The 23,567-nt window shown below is 34.6% G+C and overlaps 3 protein-coding genes across 8 annotated transcripts; all 3 read left to right on the top strand.

The window, feature by feature from the left end:
* LOC109347273 (probable galactinol--sucrose galactosyltransferase 5) lies at window positions 185-20,390 on the top strand. Of its 2 annotated transcripts, XM_019586999.1 has the most exons (6): window positions 185-948; window positions 1,515-2,023; window positions 2,107-2,284; window positions 3,012-3,379; window positions 3,862-4,475; window positions 20,379-20,390. In XM_019586999.1, exons 1-5 carry the CDS (start codon window positions 240-242, stop codon window positions 4,438-4,440), a joined length of 2,343 nt encoding a protein of 780 aa, XP_019442544.1. In that variant the 5' UTR covers window positions 185-239; the 3' UTR covers window positions 4,441-4,475; window positions 20,379-20,390. The 2 variants fall into 2 exon arrangements, with proteins under 2 accessions (XP_019442544.1, XP_019442543.1); XM_019586998.1 differs by lacking the exon at window positions 20,379-20,390 and having other exon boundaries at window positions 186-948; window positions 3,862-4,538.
* LOC109347275 (bromodomain-containing protein 4-like) lies at window positions 5,764-10,273 on the top strand. Of its 3 annotated transcripts, none has more exons than XM_019587006.1 (4): window positions 5,764-6,139; window positions 7,299-7,577; window positions 8,943-9,128; window positions 9,165-10,273. In XM_019587006.1, exons 1-4 carry the CDS (start codon window positions 5,810-5,812, stop codon window positions 10,062-10,064), a joined length of 1,695 nt encoding a protein of 564 aa, XP_019442551.1. In that variant the 5' UTR covers window positions 5,764-5,809; the 3' UTR covers window positions 10,065-10,273. The 3 variants fall into 3 exon arrangements, with proteins under 3 accessions (XP_019442551.1, XP_019442550.1, XP_019442549.1); XM_019587005.1 differs by having other exon boundaries at window positions 8,943-10,087; window positions 10,124-10,273; XM_019587004.1 differs by having other exon boundaries at window positions 8,943-10,273.
* Window positions 11,777-22,218, top strand: LOC109347272 (zinc finger CCCH domain-containing protein 41). Of its 3 annotated transcripts, none has more exons than XM_019586996.1 (6): window positions 11,777-11,996; window positions 16,665-17,385; window positions 17,422-17,528; window positions 18,422-19,600; window positions 19,872-20,204; window positions 21,759-22,218. In XM_019586996.1, the coding sequence occupies exons 2-6, from the start codon at window positions 16,746-16,748 to the stop codon at window positions 22,188-22,190; spliced, it is 2,691 nt and encodes an 896-aa protein (XP_019442541.1). In that variant the 5' UTR covers window positions 11,777-11,996; window positions 16,665-16,745; the 3' UTR covers window positions 22,191-22,218. The 3 variants fall into 3 exon arrangements, with proteins under 3 accessions (XP_019442541.1, XP_019442542.1, XP_019442540.1); XM_019586997.1 differs by having other exon boundaries at window positions 16,665-17,528; window positions 18,422-18,868; window positions 18,950-19,600; XM_019586995.1 differs by having other exon boundaries at window positions 16,665-17,528.

Below are 23,567 nucleotides of genomic sequence, written 5' to 3'. Positions count from 1 at the left end.
TCTATAAATGTCAACACCAATTTCTAACCACATTAACACACTTCCCTTCGTTATAGAGTCATCAAAGAAATCTCTTAAGGTTTTACGTAGTTTTTTATAGCAAAGTTTTATCACATTATTATCTTTCTTTTTCCTACACCAACACAATATATATATATATATATATATATATACCAACACCCTTCTCCATCATTCCACAAAAATATTATTCTTGTAATTCATAAAGTTATCAAACCATAATGGCTCCAAGTTTAAGCAAAATATCCTCCAACAACATCACCAAACATGTTAATGGTTTCAACCCTTCACCCTTTACCTTAGTTGGGTCAAACCTATATGTCAATCAACATGTGATCCTCTCAGAAGTCCCTCAAAACATAAAAATCACTCCATGCACGTTCACCACTACCACCACCTCTACCACAGGTTGTTTCCTCGGTTTTGAGGCTCTAGAGCCTCAAAGCCGCCATGTAGCATCTTTAGGAAAGTTAAAAAACTTAAATTTTATGAGTATCTTTAGGTTTAAGGTTTGGTGGACGACTCACTGGGTCGGTTCCAATGGTCGAGACCTTGAAATCGAGACCCAATTTCTAATGATCGAGAACTCGGAGTCAAGTTATGGTTCGAGTCGACCCTATGTACTTATGCTTCCTATCATAGAAGGACAATTTAGGGCTTCATTACAAGGTGGTATAGACGACAACATAGATGTGTGTGTTGAGAGTGGTTCTAGCAAAGTTAAGGGTAGGTCCTACGAGAGTGTCGTGTACATGCATGCGGGTGAGAATCCTTTTGTTTTGGTGAATGATGCAATGAAAGTAGTAAGGGCCCACTTAGGAACTTTCAACCTTCTTGAAGAGAAGAATCCACCGGGTATTGTGGACAAGTTTGGTTGGTGCACATGGGACGCATTTTACCTTACGGTACACCCTCGTGGAGTTTTGGAAGGTATAAAATTTATTTACAATTCTTATATTTTATGTATGAAGATTAGTCAAATAATTTATCATTTTTTCTTCTTAATTTTACTATCCAAATTTATTTCTTATCATCACTAAAATAATCATATCATGAAATTAAAACTCTTCTTTCTTTCCTTGATAAATATGCTTATCGTTTTTGCTATGTATTTTTATTGATCATGTAAAATTTGAATGGGGATCAACAGTCCCATGACTCTACTCATGTTCTTATCCAGATCATTCAAATGTTGACACATAGAAGACACAAGGAGAATATGAGTAACATAATAGAAAATTTATTTTTTTGTACTACTAAAGGTAATCATTTTGGGGTTCGCGTTACCCCTCCCAACAATTGTCGCTCACAGAAATTGAAAAAATTGTTTAATAATATTAAAGTTATAAAATAAAATTATATATCGTTTTCCACGTGTCAACATTTGAATGCCCGGAACAACGAAAGATTATAAGACGGATGATACTTGTTCGATAAAATTTAGTGTGCAAATATGATTTTTGATGGTATGATTATTATTATTATTGATTGAAAAGGTGTAAAGGAGCTAGTGGATGGTGGTGTTCCACCAGGACTAGTTCTACTTGATGATGGTTGGCAATCAATAAGCCATGATGAAGATCCTATAACCAAAGAAGGCATGAACCATACTATAGCTGGTGAACAAATGCCATGTAGATTAATCAACTATAAAGAAAACTACAAGTTCAAAAACTATGTTAATTCCAAAGGTGACAAGGGTTTAAAAGCATTTGTTAATGAGTTAAAAGAGTTTGAAACATTGGACTATGTTTATGTTTGGCATGCTTTATGTGGATATTGGGGTGGAATAAGACCTAATGTTTATGGTATGCCTGAGGCTGTTATTGAGAAACCAAAGTTAAGTATTGGATTGGAGACAACTATGGAGGATCTTGCTGTGGATAAGATTGTTAATAATGGTGTTGGTTTGGTTGCACCAAATTTGGTTCATGAAATGTATGAAGGGCTTCATTCACATTTGGAGAATTGTGGGATTGATGGGGTTAAGGTTGATGTTATTCATGTAAGTTTTACTATGATGATGTTTTTGATTGAACTTTGAATTTGTGTTAGTTATGTTTGATTAATTGTTATTGTGTAAAACAGTTACTAGAGATGGTGTGTGAGAAATATGGAGGAAGAGTAGAATTGGCAAAAGCATATTATAAGGCTCTTACAGATTCAGTGAGAAAACATTTCAATGGGAATGGTGTTATTGCCAGCATGGAACACTGCAATGATTTCATGTTGTTGGGAACTGAAGCTATATCTCTTGGTCGTGTTGGTATGTCACTTACCTTAACATTTAGGACACAACATAATACATAACATATTTTTATGTTAAAACTATACTTTGTATACCTAAACATTACAATGAGCAAGGGTTGGGTTGCAACGAGTAAGGCTTATCCCTTACCCGACCCTAAATGTTGACCGAATTATTTTTTGAATCTGGGCCTAGACCATTTGAAGCTAACCCAACTATAAATATTGATTAGGTTAGCCTATGCACCCGATCCTAGGTCTGATTAAATATAATACATACATAATTTAGGTAAAGTTTTCTCAATATTATTTAGTTTTTTCAATATATATTTTAATCATGTATATGTGATGAAAAAATTAAAGAATTAATAATATTTTCGACCAAAGAGATGTCATTACTGCATACATAATTGAACAGAGACACATACTGATATGATGACTGAGTAAACAACCCGGTCCTAAATATTGACTGAGTCTAAATTTTAAACCTGAATTCGGCCTTAGATCTGATGAGAACCGACTCTATTTGGGTCCTGCTCAACCTACTAAACATATACTTTTGGTAAGATTGTTGTTTAGTGATCACGAGATCACGAGTTTAACTCTTGGAAACAACCTCTTTTCTTGCGAGATAAGGGAGCATATATTTACTCTCCTCGGACTCCATTAAGTGGAAGTTACGTGCATTGAGCCCTTTTACCCGATATGAAAAAAGATGATGACTTTGATTGAAATTATTATTACAGGAGATGATTTCTGGTGCAGTGACCCATATGGTGATCCAAATGGAACATTTTGGCTACAAGGATGTCACATGGTGCACTGTGCATACAACAGCTTATGGATGGGTAACTTCATTCAACCAGATTGGGACATGTTCCAATCAACACACCCTTGTGCTGCTTTTCATGCAGCCTCTAGAGCCATTTCTGGTGGTCCTATTTACATTAGTGACACTGTTGGGAACCATAACTTTAACCTTCTTAAGACTTTGGTCTTGCCTGATGGAACCATACTTAGATGTCAACACTATGCCCTTCCAACTAGGGACTGTCTCTTTTCTGACCCTCTTCATGATGGCAAAACAATGCTCAAAATATGGAACCTCAATAAGGTCACTTACCCTTCTCTTATGTCTCATAATTTAATTGATCCTTACCAATCATAACATTTTCTATATCTATATATGGCAAGTATTACATGCTCATGACCAATTGGTTGAGATGGAACCTTAACACGGTATCAGGGTCAAAGCTCAACTTCTTTCCATTTGTCATGAGCCAAAAGATGTCCTTTAGTTATGGGTCAAAGGTAACCCTTTGCCTGATCCGACAGACTTATGTGAATATGGCATGTTGGAAAGTAAGTTACACATTGCCTACCCATTTTCTCGGGAATGGACTACTTCTCTCGTGAGCAATTCGTTTTGAGATACAACCTTAACAAGAGCACCAAATATAGAACATAAAACCGAAATGTTAAGATGAAACCAAAATGTTATACTTTTTACTCTCATATCTTGTCTAGTTCTATGTATAAAATACACCAAATATTGAACATAACTCATATATCTTATGATTTCTCTTTTTGATGCAGTACACTGGAGTCATTGGAGTGTTTAACTGTCAAGGAGGAGGTTGGTTTCGCGAAACAAGGACAAACAAATGTGCTGCAAAGTTTTCTCATTCGGTATCAACCAATACCAACATCAAAGACATTGAGTGGAACAGAGCCAAGAATCCAATTTCAATTGAAGGAGTGCAACTTTTTGCCCTGTATTTCAGCCAGAGCAACAAGCTAGTCCTCTCATCGGAATCCGACAGCGAAGAAATTTCGCTAGAGCCCTTCAATTTCGAGCTCATAACTGTTTCGCCGGTGGCTTTCTTGCATAGCAAGTCACCATCATCATCTGTTGTGCAATTTGCTCCTATTGGTTTGGTAAATATGTTGAACAATGGTGGAGCAATTCAATCATTAGCTTTTGATGAAGCTAAGAATTTGGTTGAAGTTGGAGTTAGAGGGAAAGGGGAAATGAAAGTCTTTGCCTCAGAGAGACCAAGAACTTGTAGAATTGATGGTGAAGAAGTTGATTTTGAATATGAAGATAACATGGTTGTAATTCAAGTTCCATGGCCTAGTTCTTCAAAATTGTCCAATGTTCACTATATATTCTAAGCATGGGAATTATGACAATCATATTTTTATTTATTGTCCATATAGAATGGTGTTAAGGAGTCGATCCCGATTACTCGGATAAATGTTTGGTTGTCGTTGTCTTAAAAAATGGTGTTAAGGGGACTTATTTTATCCCTTTGGTGTTTGATAACATACTTACTAGTATAGTGAGGGCATGTTTCTATCTTAATCTAATAAATGGTATTATTTTATTTTATCTAGGATGAATATTAATTTTAGTTTTAATTATAACTATATATGTTTCTCCTTAAATTACTTTTGTGATCTAACTTCTCCATGAGCTCATTATTTTAATTTTTGTCCACACAATAATTCATAGTTGTATATATATTATAAATATGGCTATGACATATTATTCAATATTTGGTATTTAATATTTTAGATATAGGTTTTAACTTTTAACTATTATCCTAGAAAATAAAACAAGAATACAAGTCATTCAAAAATTTCTCATCTTCCTTGTTTATCAAATAGTTAATTATTATATGAAGAAAATATATTTTTCCACTTAACTGATTAGAAAATAATTAGGGTTGAAATTAAATGATATGACAAATGGTGTCATGGAAGTGGTAAATGAATTGTGTTTTGCTTTTCCTAAATAGAAATGGACCAACAACCAAATTCACAAGCAAAAAGTGTTCACTAGAAATTCACTTTTTCCACTTTATATTCTTTTATTCCACACTTATTATTGTTATATTTTTAGTAAATATAATGTGTGAGACTCAAATATTCAACCTCCTTATCACTTTATTCATTGAACCTATTAATCAAATATTTGATTTTTATTTATATTGAAATGAATTCAAATTTGATATCAAATTACTCAATGCTTATTCTAAATGTCAATGGAGTATTTCATTGATTATAAATTTATAATGTATCCAATTTCTTATCTCATTATTTCTATTTGTTTAAGCATCCTCCTCTAACTAATTTGTTCTAAATAATCAAGATTAATTATGAAATGATCACGATAACAATTTACTAACACAAAGTGTAAAAGAATATATTTTTATCTCAAAGGATAAGAATAAAAAAACAAGATATGATAAGATAACATAAATCTTATTCAAATAATAAGACTCTAATGCAAATGTTAAAAAATTATATTTTATCTATTCAATTAAATATCACTTCAAAATAAGAGACATTACCCAATAATAAAACGATAAAAATATAATAGAATATGAGTAGGATAAACTTTTATCTTATCGAGTATTCGATTTTTGAAGATATATATAACAATATAAATTCATGAAAAACAACAAACAATATTAACAACAGCGAAACACACTCTCTCTCTTATTCTCTCTCTCTCTTTGAGTGTTGATCTTCTCTATCCATGAATACGACGCCGTTCATGGACAAACAGATAATGGATCTAACTTACGATTCTTCTTCACACAATCATCAAACAAAGGATTTCATCGATCTCATCAAAACCCAAAACGACGACGTTCAACAACATCATGAAATTGAAGAAACCAAACAGAATCAGATCAACAAAAACGACATCGTTCCAAGCTATGATTTTCAACCTATTCGTCCTCTCTCTGCTTCAAATTACAATTCTGCCCCTAATCTCGATACCACTTTTTCTAACCCAAGATGGAATAGTTCTGATCATTCCAACTCTAACCCTATTCCTAATTCTTCGAATCCGGTTATCAAAGTATGTTTTTTTCTTATTTTTTGCCATCAAAATTCAATCTTTTTATTATTTCCTGATCTGGGTTATTCAGTATTTATTGAATTGAGTTTACATTTTTCAGTTTTTGTTTCAATTTTGAATAAGTGCATGGTGTTTATCTATTTCAGTGTGTTATAGACCAATGAAATTCAATATAAAGTCCGAAATTTTCAATCAATAAAATTACTACCCTAAGGGTTTTTTGGCATTTTTCTTTATGCCAAAATTATGTTAAGGATCCTAAGGTTCTTATCATTTGATACATGTTGTTAGAAGAATCTTAGGAGAACCACACCAATGTAGGACTTTTGCACTAGACTCATGAGCATCTAATGTGGAACTACATCATCTATATGCATTTCACTCTATTTTGATGATTACTATTTTAAGTTTATGCATTTTTATTATATTCATAATTGCAAGTAGACAAAGAAAATGTAAGATAAGTTTGTAAGATCCGAGGGTATTCCTTATAGAAGCCTTAACTTCAACACGATATTTTGTGGTTTTTACTAAAGAGCGCTTCTTCCGATTGAGTGATTGACCATGAAATCTTATATTCAGTGTTGTGGGCTTTTGTAGGCAAGTCAAAATTCATGTTTAAGTTCTTTCTTTATTTTTGTCGGTAGAATACTGTTGATATAGGGATACATGTCTTCTAAGGTTCCGAATGTTGTTGTGAAAGTAATAAGAGTTAGCTTATACTATCTTATTAGTTATATTTGTTTAACATTATACTTCTTGATTTTGAATTGTGTTTACATTTTTCATACTTCTATAACATGCATTTTGAATTGTGATGCTATTTTGTTCTTGCATTAAAATTTCATGTATTTGAATAATCTGGTGATCATATGTAGTGTTTTGTAAGAGGTGTTATTAATTTATCAACAAGGAGTTGGTCTAGTGGTTGAGGAAAGCTAGATAACCAAGTATCGTACCAGGCCAAAGGCCAAGGTTCGATCCTTGGCACACTTGCTGGGAGGGGCATCTGCAGTACCCTGAATGGGATTAGCCCATCGTCCAAAGGCGGGGATACCCTAGCAAGGACAAAAAAAGAGGCGTTATTAATTTATTGTACAATGTTGGCATAGTGTACATTCCTTCGTAAATATTAAGCTTTCGTCCTTATTTTGTGCAGAGTTACAGTTCACTGGATTCTATTGAACCTGCAAAGGTCATTGCAGAAAAGGACCAAAATGCTTTTGAGTCTACAATCTTGTCTGAAATTGATCGGACCATGAGGAAACATACAGACAATTTGCTTCATGTTCTGGAAGGTCTTAGTGCACGGTTAACACAACTGGAAAGCCGAACTCACCGTTTTGAGAATATTGTTGATGATTTGAAGGTAACTGTTGGAAATAATCATGGTAGCACTGATGGAAAATTGAGGCAGTTGGAGAATATTCTTCGAGAGGTACTTTCTCAGTCATTCTCAGTCATTCTCTGTCTTCTCTTTGTTCTAACTTTAACAGCCAACATCGTTTGGAATGTTGAATGAATGCATACGGTATTACGGTTGATGTAAATATTTGTTGTGTATATATAATATGGGATAGGGTTAATTTTGTTCTTCCCATAGTCTCCGTAGAGGTGTTTCTTTTATATATATGCAGAGAGGTAACCTTCTTTGTTACATGACACAATATCTTAGCTCCTAAGTGTTTTGTTTTGTTTTGTTTTCTTATCATGCTATCTCGTAATCCTCTATCAAAATTTATTTTATTCTGTATATATATAATATAAGGTTTCTCAAATATCAAAATAAAATATATAATTAATAGCATAAATAGTTATACCCTATAAACAATTTTTGTGGTTCAACTATTCTATTTGATGCTAACATTTTTTTATTAGCACCAGATGTTAGGACGATCTCTCAGTATAGCCATAGGGTCTTTATTTCATGTTTTTTCTTTTCTGTATTCGAAGTTTCGAGGATAAATTTTCCTGAGTGAAATAAAAAAGCCTGGTACACTTCACAAATACGGTAAGGTTGTTTGCCTTATGACCTGGAGGTCTTGAGTTCAAATACTGGAAACAACATCTTCACTTGTGAGGGTAAGGCTATGTTACATCTTTCCTCCTCAGACCTCACTAGGTAGGAGTCTTGCGCACTAGGCACCGTTTTTATTGTACAGTACTCGTCCATCATTGTGCGGTTTGCATTATAGAGCTGTTAGATGTATACAGACTTATCCCTGTAAGTGTTGAGACTATTCGTGTTGCATTGTTTCTGCAACTAGAACATTCGAGAATTAGGTCATAAGGCAACAACCTTAACATGCTAACTCGTCTATTTAGTTTATAGGATTCATTTGCTCCCTCTAGTCTAGCTTATTTTAGCTTGTTCTCTCCCGATTCTTGATTTTATAGCCCTTCCCTCTCACCATGTTGGAGTGTAGTGTGTTTTCATAGAATCCGATGAACCCAGTTAGGACTCTTGCTGGAAAACAAGGGTTGAAAGTTGTCATCTGTTAAGAACCAGCTCTCCCAATTCCCAAAAGCTTAAGTTGTTTGGTAAAGGCACATCGATAGTTTTATATATCTAACAACATCCTATAACTAAGTAGACCCTTTATCGATGAGGATGTTAATCTGAATTCGATTATTTGTTGCTGACCACACTGTAGTCCAGAAAGGATAAGCTTAAAATATCTCCCCAATTTGACTATTTGGCTTCAACTTTAGCTCTAAGCTTTCGTTCATGGTGTATTATAGTTGTTGATTCTCTGTTTGTTTTTGTTTATTTTAACTATTACGTTTTACACAAAATATACAGGTGCAAACAGGGGTGCAGACTATGAAGGACAAGCAAGATATAGTGGAAGCTCAGTTGCAGCTGGCGAAGCTTCAAGTGTCGGCCGAGACGGACAAACCATCAGACACTCAAACTAGTGCGATTCCAGATCCTTTGCAACAAGCTGCATCTGCACCCCTGCAATCTCAACAACACTTTCCTTCCATTGGTAATCTTCCACAGTCGATACTGGCGGTTCCTCCCCTGAATGCAGCACCTCAACTTCCCTCTCAACAGGGCTTGCCGCCTCCAGTTTTCCCTCAGAACCAAATCCCGGCTGCTCCTCAGAGAGATCCATACTTCCCACAACAAGTACCACCTGTTCCATCTCAGGAAACCGTGAATCAGCAATACCAACTGCCCTTATCTCAGCAGCCGCATCCTCAGCCCGGGGCACCTCCTCCAAATCAACAATATCAACAGACCCCTCATTCTCAGTACCCTCCTCAGCCGCCACTTCATCTACCTCAACAGCAGCCATCGCATTCACCGATAAATCCACCTCAGCTACAATCTTCCCTAGGTGGTCACATTGTGGAGGAACCAACGCCCTATGTTACTTCTCAGAATTATCCTCCCAATCTCCGGCAGCCACCTTCTCAACTGCCAAGTGGACCTCCTCCTTCCCAACAGTTCTATGGTGCACCACCACCACCACACCATGTGGCATATGAACCACCCTCGAGTAGACCTGGTTCAGGTTTTTCTTCTGGATACGGTACTGTATCCGGGCCTGCTGATCAATATCGCTATGGTGGATCAGGCCAGTATGGTGGCAGTTCAGCTCCGAAACAACAACTACCTACTGCTTCAAGTGGGGGAACCGGTTACCCACAGCTCCCAACCGCTCGAGTGCTCCCACAGGCATTGCCTACTGCATCCACGGCAAGCAGTGCTCCAGGTTCCCCTGGAGCTGGAAACAGAGTTTCTATCGATGACGTGGTTGACAAAGTTGCTAGTATGGGATTCCCTAGAGACTATGTCCGGGCAACAGTTCGGAAGCTGACGGATAACGGTCAGTCGGTTGACTTAAATGCAGTGCTGGATAAGCTTATGACTGAAGGTGAAAATCAGCCTACAAGAGGTTGGTTTGGTGGGAGATAGCATGTGATGATTCATTGAACTATGTAATGAAGAATGGATCACTTATTCCTCTGATGAAGGTTACTTTATGATATGATTGTGCAAAATTTCACATTTTAACTCTTCTTTTTATTGCCATTGTTCTTGTTTCTTGGAAATTTGGAAGTGGTGTGCTTTGTTTTTCTCTTTTTTATGACTATCTTGATCTTGTTCTGTATATTCACAATAAATAGAAGTGGATTTCAAAATTACTTTGAAGTTTAAGCTAAAAGTATTTGAAGATTTTAACCATTGAGTATATACATGAGAAATCATGAGTTTGTTCTAGTTTATGAGTGGTAGAAATGTAACCTATTAATTTCTATGCATTTTCGATTAAAGATTTATACACACTTAATATATCATTTATCATTCATTTGTATTACTTCTTTTGACAAGTCAATGATGAGTAAATATGAATGAATAATAGATGATGTATTGATAGTGTATAAAATTGATATATTGTCGGTGCATATATCTTTCCTGGTCGGAGGAGATAAGTTATATTCTGGTACGAGAAGTTGTATATACAAAGTATCCTCCCATATTGTAGTGTTTTTAAGAGAATGTTGAAATCTTTAGTTAACATTTGTGATGATAGTTTTATTAATGCATGGGCTTATTATGGACTCAAGACAAGTTAAACATCACATTGTTGATTTAATAGTAGATGATTCACGTGATTAATTAATTTTAACTTCTTATGAAAAAAGTTTAAACTTGACAATGAACTAAAACATTCATTCTAAATTAACTTATTTTAAAATTATTCCTAATAATAATTTTATAAAATGTGAATCAATTAGGTCAAATAGATCAATAAAATATCAATAGAACTTTATGATCAATTTATCATCTTATGTTAACTAAACAAAATTTATATATAGTAACCAATATATAATAGACTACATTTAAGCATTTAAATTAATGGTTTAATTCTCAAATATGTTCTTTTAATATAGTTTCAAATTGTTCTATAACATCAAATGACAATTAAAGTTTTTAATTATCATTTTTTATTGAAATGATTTCTGTTTTCAAACTACTATAAAACTAAACGAATTCTGAAATGACAAAATGTAATAAATTAAATTAATACATGCATAACTTAATAAGTTAAATTATGCATAACAATGTCATAAATTTAGCAATATATAGTGCCTTAACGTAATAATTAACATATTATAAAGATTATTACAATAGGGTTGATGTAGGGAATAATATTTATTAAAAAGGAATGAAAATTATAAGAAAATAATTTTGAGTAAGATAATTGATTAGAAAAGGATGATCAAAAGGATTAAGCAAGTAAATCCATGAAAGATATTAACATGTTTTAAATGAATTTTTTGAATTTAATAATTAAATTATTTTACAAGGGTTAAGAGGGTGAACTTGACACAAGACTAAAATTGTTTTTAATCTCGTGTTCAAATCTTGAAAACAATCACTTCACTTTTTTTAACTACCAAATATATCCTCTCACATTTTTTGTTAAAGAACTAATCTCTTTCGAGATTCGTGTCTGCCATTCCCAACAATTGTCGTTTACAAGAATCGAACTCTTGACTATAGGGATCCAGTAGGCATTGATCAACGCTTTGTTGATAAACAATTATTTCACTTTGTAAGAATAAGACAATATACATCTACCCGATAAAAACCTCGAAAATTGGGCCACAGTTTTACTCTACAAGGTCCAACATGGCCATACCAAACAAACAACATGAAGGAAGAAAAAAAAAGAAAGAGGGGAAAATTGATTAAGCAGTGTTCCTTTTTCCCCTTTCAATCTCTCTCTCTCATTCTCTCTCTCTCTCTCCGTCGCACCTCATCATCGCCGCCGCCGCGCACTTTCCGGCCTCCATCGCCGTTCGCGATACAGTAGTAGACTCCATAACTCACTCCTATCAGGTTATCATTATCCCTTTCTCTCAATACTCAAACTCAATTTCAATTTCAATTACAATTTCTCACTATACGATAAAACACGATATATTTCTTGTAATTCGTTAATTCCTATATCTATTCACGTGTTAGATGTAATAGCTATATGAATTCATGTTTTGCTTTTATTTTGTGTGTGTGTTTTGATTTGAGGAGGTTTATGATTTCATTACTTTGGTTATTGATGATTTCACTACATAAGATACAAATAGAGTGTGGTTATGTAAGGGTTTAAAAGAGGGAATGAATGATGAACTAATAGTTAGGGCAAACTCATGGATCTTTCAAAATTAGGTTATTACTTGTGTTAATTAGTGTAATCCATGCAAATATAGGTGATTTTCATTTTAGCCCCTCAATTTTTTTTCGTTTGTTTTTAGTCCTTACTTTAGTTGACCATTTTAGTTTTAATCCCTGTTGATGATGTGTCTACACCACAATTGGGTACCTCATCAATTAGTATGAGATGTGGGTGTGAGCCACATCTCATTAGGGACTAAAACCATTTCTAATATATAAGGGTCGAAACCAAAATTTGGTACCTTTTTAGGGAGAAAAACATATTTAAGCCATTACATATTGTTAAATGCTTAATTTGTTTTTGTTTTTTTGAAATTTCCTTCATTGTTGGGGATTAATGTTTGATTAACTAGAAACTTTGAGCTATTGATCAATTTGTTTTGGAGTCGACTCAGCTTGTGTTAGCTTAGGCAGTATTTTGTGTGAGAACATAACCTATTGGTAAAAGGACGTAGTTATATGGTATATGGTATCAGTTCTGGTGACTGGTTTGTACCATTTCGCCACTTTTAAGGCTATTATTACAAGACTTTCTTTATAACGAACCCTGTATGTATTGTGTGGTACGTAATTTAAATGAGTGAACCATGTAACTATGAACAAGATGTTCTATAGTGTTTTCTTTGGTTCCATCCATTTTTTAATGGAACCACTATGTTATACTTTTGTCTCACATTCTGCTACCAAAAGAGACTAAAACATGTTTCTAGATTTTGCCTTGCCAATGTACCAATGCTTAAAACCTGAAGTGTCTACTTTCTATGTGTTTTTCTCCAACCCATTTAGTTTTTATTGACACATACAATTAGTCTTCTTCCTAATCGTGATGTCTACTATTTCCATTGATTTACTTGTAAGTGTGCCAAAGCCAATATTAATCATACTCATGAACTATTTTCTTTAACACCTTACCGGTTCACAAAAATGTGGAATGGAGAAGATGGAAAGAAAAGGGTGGAAAAGTTCCTCATAAGCGTCATTCGATACAAGTAGCCGACCACACCTAGTGGAAATAAGGTTTGGTTGTTGTTGTAAACATGTTTACTTGTATTACCAATAGAACATTGCATTATTCAATAACAATCGAAAACTAACATTGAGAGCCACCATTTATGAAGGGTTCCCTCAATGTAATCTGAAAAAAAATCTGATTGGAAAAACTACAATCATAATGACAATCATTAAATCTATCAGACTAGAAGAAATCCTAAATTAGAAACATAATGAATTTCATTTTGTCTAATCTTCCTAGGTAAACAACTTCGTAGTCGTATCATGATAGTATTCTTGATCTCCTCAGCAATTGTTGTAACATCTCTGCTGCAATTCATGAATAACCTGTCATTCCTTTCAATGTAGCTATTCAAGCATATAGATTTCTTTGTTTGACTTTGCTGAATTTGTAAAACCTAGTAGCATAGGTAATCCATATGGTAGTCAGAATCACATGCATTCTGATTCGATTCGTGCGATTCAATGTGTGTGAGTGAAAAATATGAAAAACTGTTACATATATAGAACCATACATTTGTCTTCACCTGAATAGCAAGCTTTGGGGAAAGTTGGTTCTTGAGAAACACCAATAGTGGAGGTTCTTTTAAACTTCTAATAAATAGCAATTGATTAATTTTACCTGAGTAAATAAATGTCAACTAACTTTAAGATATAAAATTGAAAAGAATCTCAATAATTAATTCACATACTAAATATATAAAGAAACGATTCTTTCTCTATATAATTTTAGCATTTCATTGTGCTAAAGATATAACTTATGTTATTTAATGCTTAATCATGAAATTATGATTCACAATTAAAAGTAAGCCGTCCAATTTGCTATTTTATCCACAATATGATAACCGTGGTTTCAACACATCCCAGCTTTTCTGTATTCACATACTTGTGTATCGGGTTGTATTTGATATTGTTGTGTTACTATCTATGTCTTTTGATGTGTTCAATACCCACATTTGTGTTTCATAACCAGGTCTTTTTATCTATGTATGTCTTTAGAAAGCTTTCTTCCTACATTTGGACAAAAGAACGTGAGTTTCATATATGTTTATTCTCTTGCAAGTAGTTGTTCGAGTTGAGTTTCTTGCTCGTTATCCATTGAACACTGTTTCCCATTTGGCTTATTTTCTTGAAATTGTAAACTGACTTCAAAGGTTTTGACCCTGTTCTTCATTTTTGGTGCTTTATAGGAATAACATCAATGATTTGCTGCATATGTAACTCCCAATTGTGATAATCTTTTGATGTTTATTTAATGCGTTTTAGAAATTTAGAGTATATTTACAAATTTCCAGCAACTAGTAAATTGAGATTTGCAAATTGTCTATGCCACATACTCCTTGCAAGTGCTACTTGCTAGTATACATGACTATGAAACTAGTCTTCAAAAGCACATAACAATGAACAAGATGTTCTATAGTGTTTTCTTTGGTTCCATCCATTTTTTAATGGAACCACTATGTTATACTTTTGTCTCACATTCTGCTACCAAAAGAGACTAAAACATGTTTCTAGATTTTGCCTTGCCAATGTACCAATGCTTAAAACCTGAAGTGTCTACTTTCTATGTGTTTTTCTCCAACCCATTTAGTTTTTATTGACACATACAATTAGTCTTCTTCCTAATCGTGATGTCTACTATTTCCATTGATTTACTTGTAAGTGTGCCAAAGCCAATATTAATCATACTCATGAACTATTTTCTTTAACACCTTACCGGTTCACAAAAATGTGGAATGGAGAAGATGGAAAGAAAAGGGTGGAAAAGTTCCTCATAAGCGTCATTCGATACAAGTAGCCGACCACACCTAGTGGAAATAAGGTTTGGTTGTTGTTGTAAACATGTTTACTTGTATTACCAATAGAACATTGCATTATTCAATAACAATCGAAAACTAACATTGAGAGCCACCATTTATGAAGGGTTCCCTCAATGTAATCTGAAAAAAAATCTGATTGGAAAAACTACAATCATAATGACAATCATTAAATCTATCAGACTAGAAGAAATCCTAAATTAGAAACATAATGAATTTCATTTTGTCTAATCTTCCTAGGTAAACAACTTCGTAGTCGTATCATGATAGTATTCTTGATCTCCTCAGCAATTGTTGTAACATCTCTGCTGCAATTCATGAATAACCTGTCATTCCTTTCAATGTAGCTATTCAAGCATATAGATTTCTTTGTTTGACTTTGCTGAATTTGTAAAACCTAGTAGCATAGGTAATCCATATGGTAGTCAGAATCACATGCATTCTGATTCGATTCGTGCGATTCAATGTGTGTGAGTGAAAAATATGAAAAACTGTTACATATATAGAACCATACATTTGTCTTCACCTGAATAGCAAGCTTTGGGGAAAGTTGGTTCTTGAGAAACACCAATAGTGGAGGTTCTTTTAAACTTCTAATAAATAGCAATTGATTAATTTTACCTGAGTAAATAAATGTCAACTAACTTTAAGATATAAAATTGAAAAGAATCTCAATAATTAATTCACATACTAAATATATAAAGAAACGATTCTTTCTCTATATAATTTTAGCATTTCATTGTGCTAAAGATATAACTTATGTTATTTAATGCTTAATCATGAAATTATGATTCACAATTAAAAGTAAGCCGTCCAATTTGCTATTTTATCCACAATATGATAACCGTGGTTTCAACACATCCCAGCTTTTCTGTATTCACATACTTGTGTATCGGGTTGTATTTGATATTGTTGTGTTACTATCTATGTCTTTTGATGTGTTCAATACCCACATTTGTGTTTCATAACCAGGTCTTTTTATCTATGTATGTCTTTAGAAAGCTTTCTTCCTACATTTGGACAAAAGAACGTGAGTTTCATATATGTTTATTCTCTTGCAAGTAGTTGTTCGAGTTGAGTTTCTTGCTCGTTATCCATTGAACACTGTTTCCCATTTGGCTTATTTTCTTGAAATTGTAAACTGACTTCAAAGGTTTTGACCCTGTTCTTCATTTTTGGTGCTTTATAGGAATAACATCAATGATTTGCTGCATATGTAACTCCCAATTGTGATAATCTTTTGATGTTTATTTAATGCGTTTTAGAAATTTAGAGTATATTTACAAATTTCCAGCAACTAGTAAATTGAGATTTGCAAATTGTCTATGCCACATACTCCTTGCAAGTGCTACTTGCTAGTATACATGACTATGAAACTAGTCTTCAAAAGCACATAACAAGTATATATATATATATATATATATATAAGTAACCAGTGCCTTGTGCTTTTACTGTGGGTACATCAAATTTTCTTATATCTGATCTTCTAAATTCTCTACTGGTGCAGGAGCTGTTTCACACAACAGAAGCTGATCTATAGTTGGGGTTTGGAAGAGGATACTGTAAAACTTGCATCATTTGAGGATTGATGGAGCTGAAAGTTTTATCTCCAAAACCTGAGTCTGTTGCTCCATCTGATGGCATCAGTGATCCCGAGGAAAAGGAAGTGACAGATGATGATGATGATCGGAATCATAAGCATCGGAGGCGGGAAGCTCATTCTCAATCTTTGGAGAGAGATGTTTCAGAACCTGTTATTAGCAGGCCATTCAGAAAGCGTCCCAAACCTTATGGGAATCACAATCCTTTCAGGGTAAATGAAAATCTAGCCTTTGGGACACAGAAAAATTACAGTGATGCCCCTGCAGATAAAGATTTCTACCCCAAGTTTGATAGAAGGCACCCTGGCATGACTTCAGGTCCTCGCACACCTTTGGATATGAGTCAAAGATTATGGGAAAACCAACCATTTCCTGGAGGTCCTGGTGCTGGCAGGGGAAGAGGCAGGGAATCTGGTTTTTTGAATCAACGTGACTCTAGGTTCAGCTCAATTGATGTTACTTCACAAATGGTTCAGCATGGGCCCATTCATCCAAGTATTTATACCGGACACGGGTTACCAAATGTTTCAAATGCACAAAGTGCATCCTGGAATACATTTGGTTTAATTCCAGCAGTACCCAATGGTGGCCTAGATATGCTTCATCCAATGGGTTTACAAGGAAAACTCAGACAACCTATTACCTCATCTTTAAGTGCGAATATTCCTCGTCAGCGATGTAGAGATTTTGAGGAACGGGGATTTTGCCTTAGAGGGGACATGTGCCCTATGGAACATGGTGTTAATCGGATTGTCATCGAAGATGTTCAGGTGCCTTTTTTTCTTCTTCTTTAAGATATTTCCTGTTGTTTAGCCAAGTAAACTGAAGTTTACAGTTCAAACTGCCTGAGGAATTGTATTATAAAGTAGAATATTTTAGTTGTATTTCATCATTTCTCTTAAATGAAGAATAGACTGACTGTAGGGGAGATTAATTTAGAATTATTGAATAAAAACTATGTTTCAGTTGTTGATACGCCAAGGATGTTTTAATTTACGGCGTGCTAGCTTGGTTAGGGCAAAACTTGTAGATGACTTACTGCTGTATTTCCTACTTTTTTTTATGTTCTAAGAGCTTTTTTCCCTTCTCCTTTACGTGTTTCTTATGTCTCTTGAATATGAATCGAACTTTGTTTTATCAAAGGAGAAAACAATCTTTCCTCGCACTATTACTTATCCTGCAAGGTACATTGCTGCAACAAGAGCTTATAGATCAATGGCATGTCTGACATTGAAGCGTGATCCACATTATATTAGTTATATATTAAATATTCCAATCATAAAACTCAATGTCAAACTCAAATCATAAGGCTAAGCTGAAGTGGTTCAAATTCATGCTAAATTAAGAACCTCATTAAAAAAAGCTAGCATTGGACTTATGTTCATCATTCCTCCTAGTATGTACATGTTTGCATACATTTTTTCATAGAGTGCTTGTATTATGTGAAATTGGATATTTGCAACATAAACTTGCATGTCATAAAACTTGTGCTTATTAAGTATTACTTTTATTGCATGCATTCTATTGAATTATGGTTTACATTCCCAAACTTTGCACTGTATCATGGTTATACAGTGTCTGTTTGTTTGGATCAGATGCATACTTATTTTCTATAGGGTTTGTCTCATTGTTAAACTCACTGATTATTTTTTTCGTAATTCAGAGTCTTTCACAGTTCAACCTTCCTGTTATCGGAGCACCTGCTGGATCTGGATCTCTACATTCAGTAAATCCTTCAACCACTTCAATGAACAAGTCTATACCTGGAAAAGTTCGCAAGTCTTTAGTCAGTGATGATGGTTCTCCCTTGGATGGTGCATATCCCGGTCCTGGTTGCACAAGTGCTGCGGATCTTTATGATCCTGATCAACCCCTTTGGAATGATGGTGGTCTGGCATCATCAAATGCTCTCCTAACTATTCAGTCATCCAACATTGATGAAAGCAAGCCATTATTTTGTGACACGTCTGGCCATCATCATGTGAGTAGTGACTGTCCTGATGGAACTACCAGGACTTCTGTTAGCTCGCAGGGTGCTAGTTCATCTGTCTGGGGCAGAGTTAGTGGTTCGAAAAACAGATTTGACATGAAGGGAAAAACTCACTCTACAGTAAGTTCCTTTCAATATTCTGAGAATCAATTAACGGAAGATAATGATGAGTTAGTTGGTGCTCACAGTGCTTCTTCTCAGGGAAAGCGTATCATATCAGATAATGCTGATCTAAAAGCCTTGGATGCTTCTGTCAGGCCACATACAGATAATATGCGTCACATACGAAAATCATCGCAAAAGGCATTGTGCACTCTATTCGTAAATGGGATACCTCAGAAAAGTAACAAAAAGGAGTATCTTCTTGCACATTTTAAAAAGTTTGGGGAAGTTATTGACATTTATATTCCATCAAACACTGAGAGAGCTTTCGTACAATTCTCCAAGAGGGAAGAAGCTGAAGCCGCTTTGAAGGCACCGGATGCAGTAATGGGTAATCGTTTTATCAAGCTCTGGTGGGCTAACCGTGATAACATTCGCAACGATATCACTACCAGTGGGAATGGTGTGATTGTAACTCCTCGTCAGCAAGCATCAGCTCCACCACATCCTGGTGTCACTGATAGGGGAAAATATATCCATAATGGTGATGCTGCAAAAACTACTTTTGAAGTATCACCGCCTGATCAACCTAAGCTTGTCGTCGCAGATGGGCCATCCAAGGTTCCACCTCCTAAGCAAAAAAAACTTGAAAACTTAGAGCATCTAAAGGAAGAACTGCGCAAGAAGCAGGAAATGTTGGACCAAAAGCGTAGCGAGTTCAAGCGCCAGTTGAACAAACTTGAGAAACAAGTAAAACCTTAACGTCCTTGCCTTTAGTTAGTAGTATGTAGCATGCTTAGTTTGGTATTGGGTAAAACGTATCAATTATGCATATGCTGCCTTTTGTTTTAAGTCCAAGTCAATGATATCTGGTAGCAACTAATAAAATTGTTTTCGTGGTTTTTGCTCTATATAACTATTAAAAAATATAGATAGAAGTTAGGGACAATCACCTTTCTCCTGTTATTATCTTCCTTTATTGATGCCGTCTTCTCATCATATAAACTCTGATTATTCACAGGCTTCAGGGCTCAAGGGTGAAGTAGTTACTGAGAAAGCTGCCAAGAGACCTAAAATAGGCACGACATCTGATGTTGCCAAATTGACCTCTTCTCAATCGTCCGATGCTGATCTTGGTATGGCATCTGCACATGAAGAGACAACATCTGATAAGAATGGAGAGCTGGTAAATATTGTATCCCAAAGCCTTAAAGCCAGTAAAACAATGAGACCGCAAGAACCTTCAGGCATAAAGCAGCCAATTCAACCATCAATGCCTGTTAATAGATACAAATTGGACAATCGGCCCACTGCCTTTAGGGTCATCCCACCTTTGCCAGCTGGTCTAGCAAATGTAAGTCTTCTCTCTGTGTTTCTATCACTGTAGAAAGGCGAATTTCGCAATGACACCTTGTTTATTAACTTGTTTTTAGTATTGCCATTTAACTAAGGCACATCCCCGGTGAGAATACTCAATAATGAGTTCAGATATATCATATATGTCCATATATATTAGATAGTGATTTAGTTTCTTAAATATGAAGACCCAAAATGTCCCATCAATTTGCAGTCTGTCTCTCTGTATTCTTTATTAGTTGTTTACTTGTTTTTACTCTTTTGACTAAAGTCTCAGCCATCTAGGATACATATGAAGAAAAAGATACTAGTAACTGTAGATATAAAGATGAGATACAGACTGGTTGAGACTGAAATTTCATAGTCTTGTTATCCCTTCTTTTGATTGACTGTATTTTTTCCTCACTAGTTAATCCCGTGCTATCGCACTGGGATAGCGGAGGAGCGGTTTCGGCCCTTCTTTTGCTTCTGGTCATTTTCAATTGTGAGAACAAAGCATAATCTCCTAAATCATCATATTGTCTTTTCTACTTTTCACGCTTCACCACTTAAGTGGCAGCACCAGTCCCCATGTCAATTAATACAACAATCAGAGCCTTTTCTGTAGGTGGGATGGTTACATGGATCAGACAACGCCACTCTTTTCTATCATAAACCAAAATTATGAGAGGTCATTTAGATCTAAATCCTTTCTAAATGTTCACTTGTCTCTCAGAAATGGGTGGAGAAAAACAAAGTGAGTCAAGGCTTAGCACAGCCTGTTACATTCCCTTCCAAGCTTTAGATTCCTTCTCAATTGGAGAAAGCGACATTAAATGTTTATAAGCCCATACATTTGAGTTGTGGCATCATGAAAGGATACTTATAGTACACCTTAAGTATGAATAACTGTTTAAGACTTCTTTGGTTTAAGATAATGGTTGCTTGTAATGAACTCCAAGTAATGTGTACAAGTATCACTCATTAGCTGAGCATTATTAACATAAATAGAGGATAAGGGGTCAGTATCTGTGCAGTCCTGGGTCTCAGTTAATAGCATTTGTATTCTCTCTTGCTTTTTTTCTGTACCTTATTTTGGTTTCCCCATTTTATTAGCGAAGTCAAGGAAAATCAACTAATGAAAGTTAATGTAGTATACACCTTAAGTTGTGATGATCCATTTGAAGTTGATAATTGTTCATTGTTCATTGATCTAGAGGAATAAGGAGATAAGCTAAAAGGCCAAGTGAAATATATCATCCTGTAGAATCGATGTCCAATGAGAAAAATCATACAAGAATTTTATTCTTGCGTCTATTAATTTTCGTGTATCGTCCTTTTGAACCATTATGGAATAACGAGATGTAGATAGTTTATGATTTAAGACAGAACATCATGATGTCGTTAGATGATCTAATTAGCTGACCTCACCTAGTGGGAAAAGGTCTGTTGTTTTATTAGATGAGATAAAGTGAATTTTAATAGTTGATTCAGTTGAAGTGTATGAATTTATATGATCATCTTGTAAGTTTCACCTTAAAATATTTTTGCTTAACTAATTACTTTCTTGTAGGTTGCTGTTTTAAAGGAACACTTCTTACCATATGGTGAACTTTCCGCGGTGGATTTAGAAGATGTGCAAGTCAACGATAGTAGCCAACAAGAGGCTCGTATAATCTTCACTACTCGTGGTGCAGCTGAGAGTGCATTTGCTAATGGTAAAGTCTGGAAAGACAATAATCTGAAATTTGTGTGGCTGACACCTAGTAACTCTAGCAACGCTGCCGGTAGCAGCGAGCATTCTCTATCTGCACCGAAGGAACCGTTAGATACTGATGATATCTCGGATGAAAAGTGTGCAAGTTCTGTAAACCAAGAAGCAAATATCGTGTCAGATGATGAGCATAGAAGTTGTGAAACCAAAAATGGCGTGGAGCATACGGAAATGGAGCCAGTTGAAGATCTGCACTGTGCCAAACAATCACCTGAGAGCAATGACTGTTAAGGAATCTAGTGATGTTCAGAATTGTACAGTGAGGTAAAATTTTAAATCTGATAAACATTAATTTTCAGGATCATATTTTTGCAATTTCTTGAAATTTTATTATTACATACATTCCTTTTCTCAATGCTGAGTCTGAGACTTGTAAAATTCCTTCTTTTGATTCACTTCTAGGATTAAAGTTTTGAAGTTAAAATTTATGTAACAAAAATTTGGGAACCTCTTATCCTTTATGTTTGTAGTTTATATAGTAAATGTAATTGCAGTGGTTAGTTAAACTCCATTGTCCATGAAAGTTGAAACATTGCTTTGATTCATTGTTACTGGTAATTTTAAAAATTAAGATGATTTAATACTCTTTTAATGAAACTGAATAATATATAAAAGTGAGAAATTATTCTCAGTAGTTATTATACTCCGAATGTGACATTAAGCATAATCACCATTAATCAATAGATTAAAATTACTATTATTATTATGGTGCATCTTATGTTTTATTTCTAGAAGAAACCATATCGGATTGAACTTATTTCTTGGGTTATGACAGATTCAAAATCTGAACCATGATGTTGCGTTTTACGGTTCCATGAATTTGTAAAAATATTGTTTTCTTTTTATGTGGGATTTTTTATTGTGTGTATGAGTATGTTTTCATTCCTTACTCAAAGGGGACGAATTGCACCTTCTTTTTTTATGATCACTAAACCCTTAAAAGGAGGATTCGAAACAAGCTTACGTTTTTTGGTATTACCAAGAGTATCATCTCACTTTTGTGGGAAGAAACTAATTCATTTTGAGGTTTGTGACTGTCATTCTCAACAAGTGTAGCTCTCAAGAATTGAACCCTTGATCTTTTGATTATCCTGAGATCTAATGTAGCCTTACACCACTAGACAAACTTCTAGTTGGTAAGTTAGCCTATATTTAATCCTAAAAATCTTGGATATTTTCTTTTCTTCAAAAGGGGGATCACCGATACATATGGCTTTTATGGATTACCATTCCTAGGTGAACCATTACATTGCATCTTAATCAATCAATACTTCCAACCATGGAGAAAATAAGCATCATCTCATTGCATGTTTATCCTACTTGAAAAGTAGATATACTTAACTTGACAACTTGTGATGTCATAATCATGGGAGAACATTTTCTGTTGCAAAAGAGGGTATTGCTTCATGTATTAATATTTGTAATTGGTCAAAAAATGTTTAATTATTAAAATTTTAATTAGAATACATTTTCAATCAATCACAATAAATAAATTATACGTGGAGTGACAGGACACACGGTATGAGGGAGCAAATGTGCTCCTCATAATTACAAGTAACAATCCTCTTTGTTATGTCCAACTCATCCTCCAAATAGTTACGGGCATGA

The sequence above is a fragment of the Lupinus angustifolius genome, chromosome LG05, assembly GCF_001865875.1.
Source record: "Lupinus angustifolius cultivar Tanjil chromosome LG05, LupAngTanjil_v1.0, whole genome shotgun sequence".
Lineage (NCBI taxonomy): Eukaryota > Viridiplantae > Streptophyta > Magnoliopsida > Fabales > Fabaceae > Lupinus > Lupinus angustifolius.
This window is presented reverse-complemented; position numbering and strand designations above follow the sequence as displayed.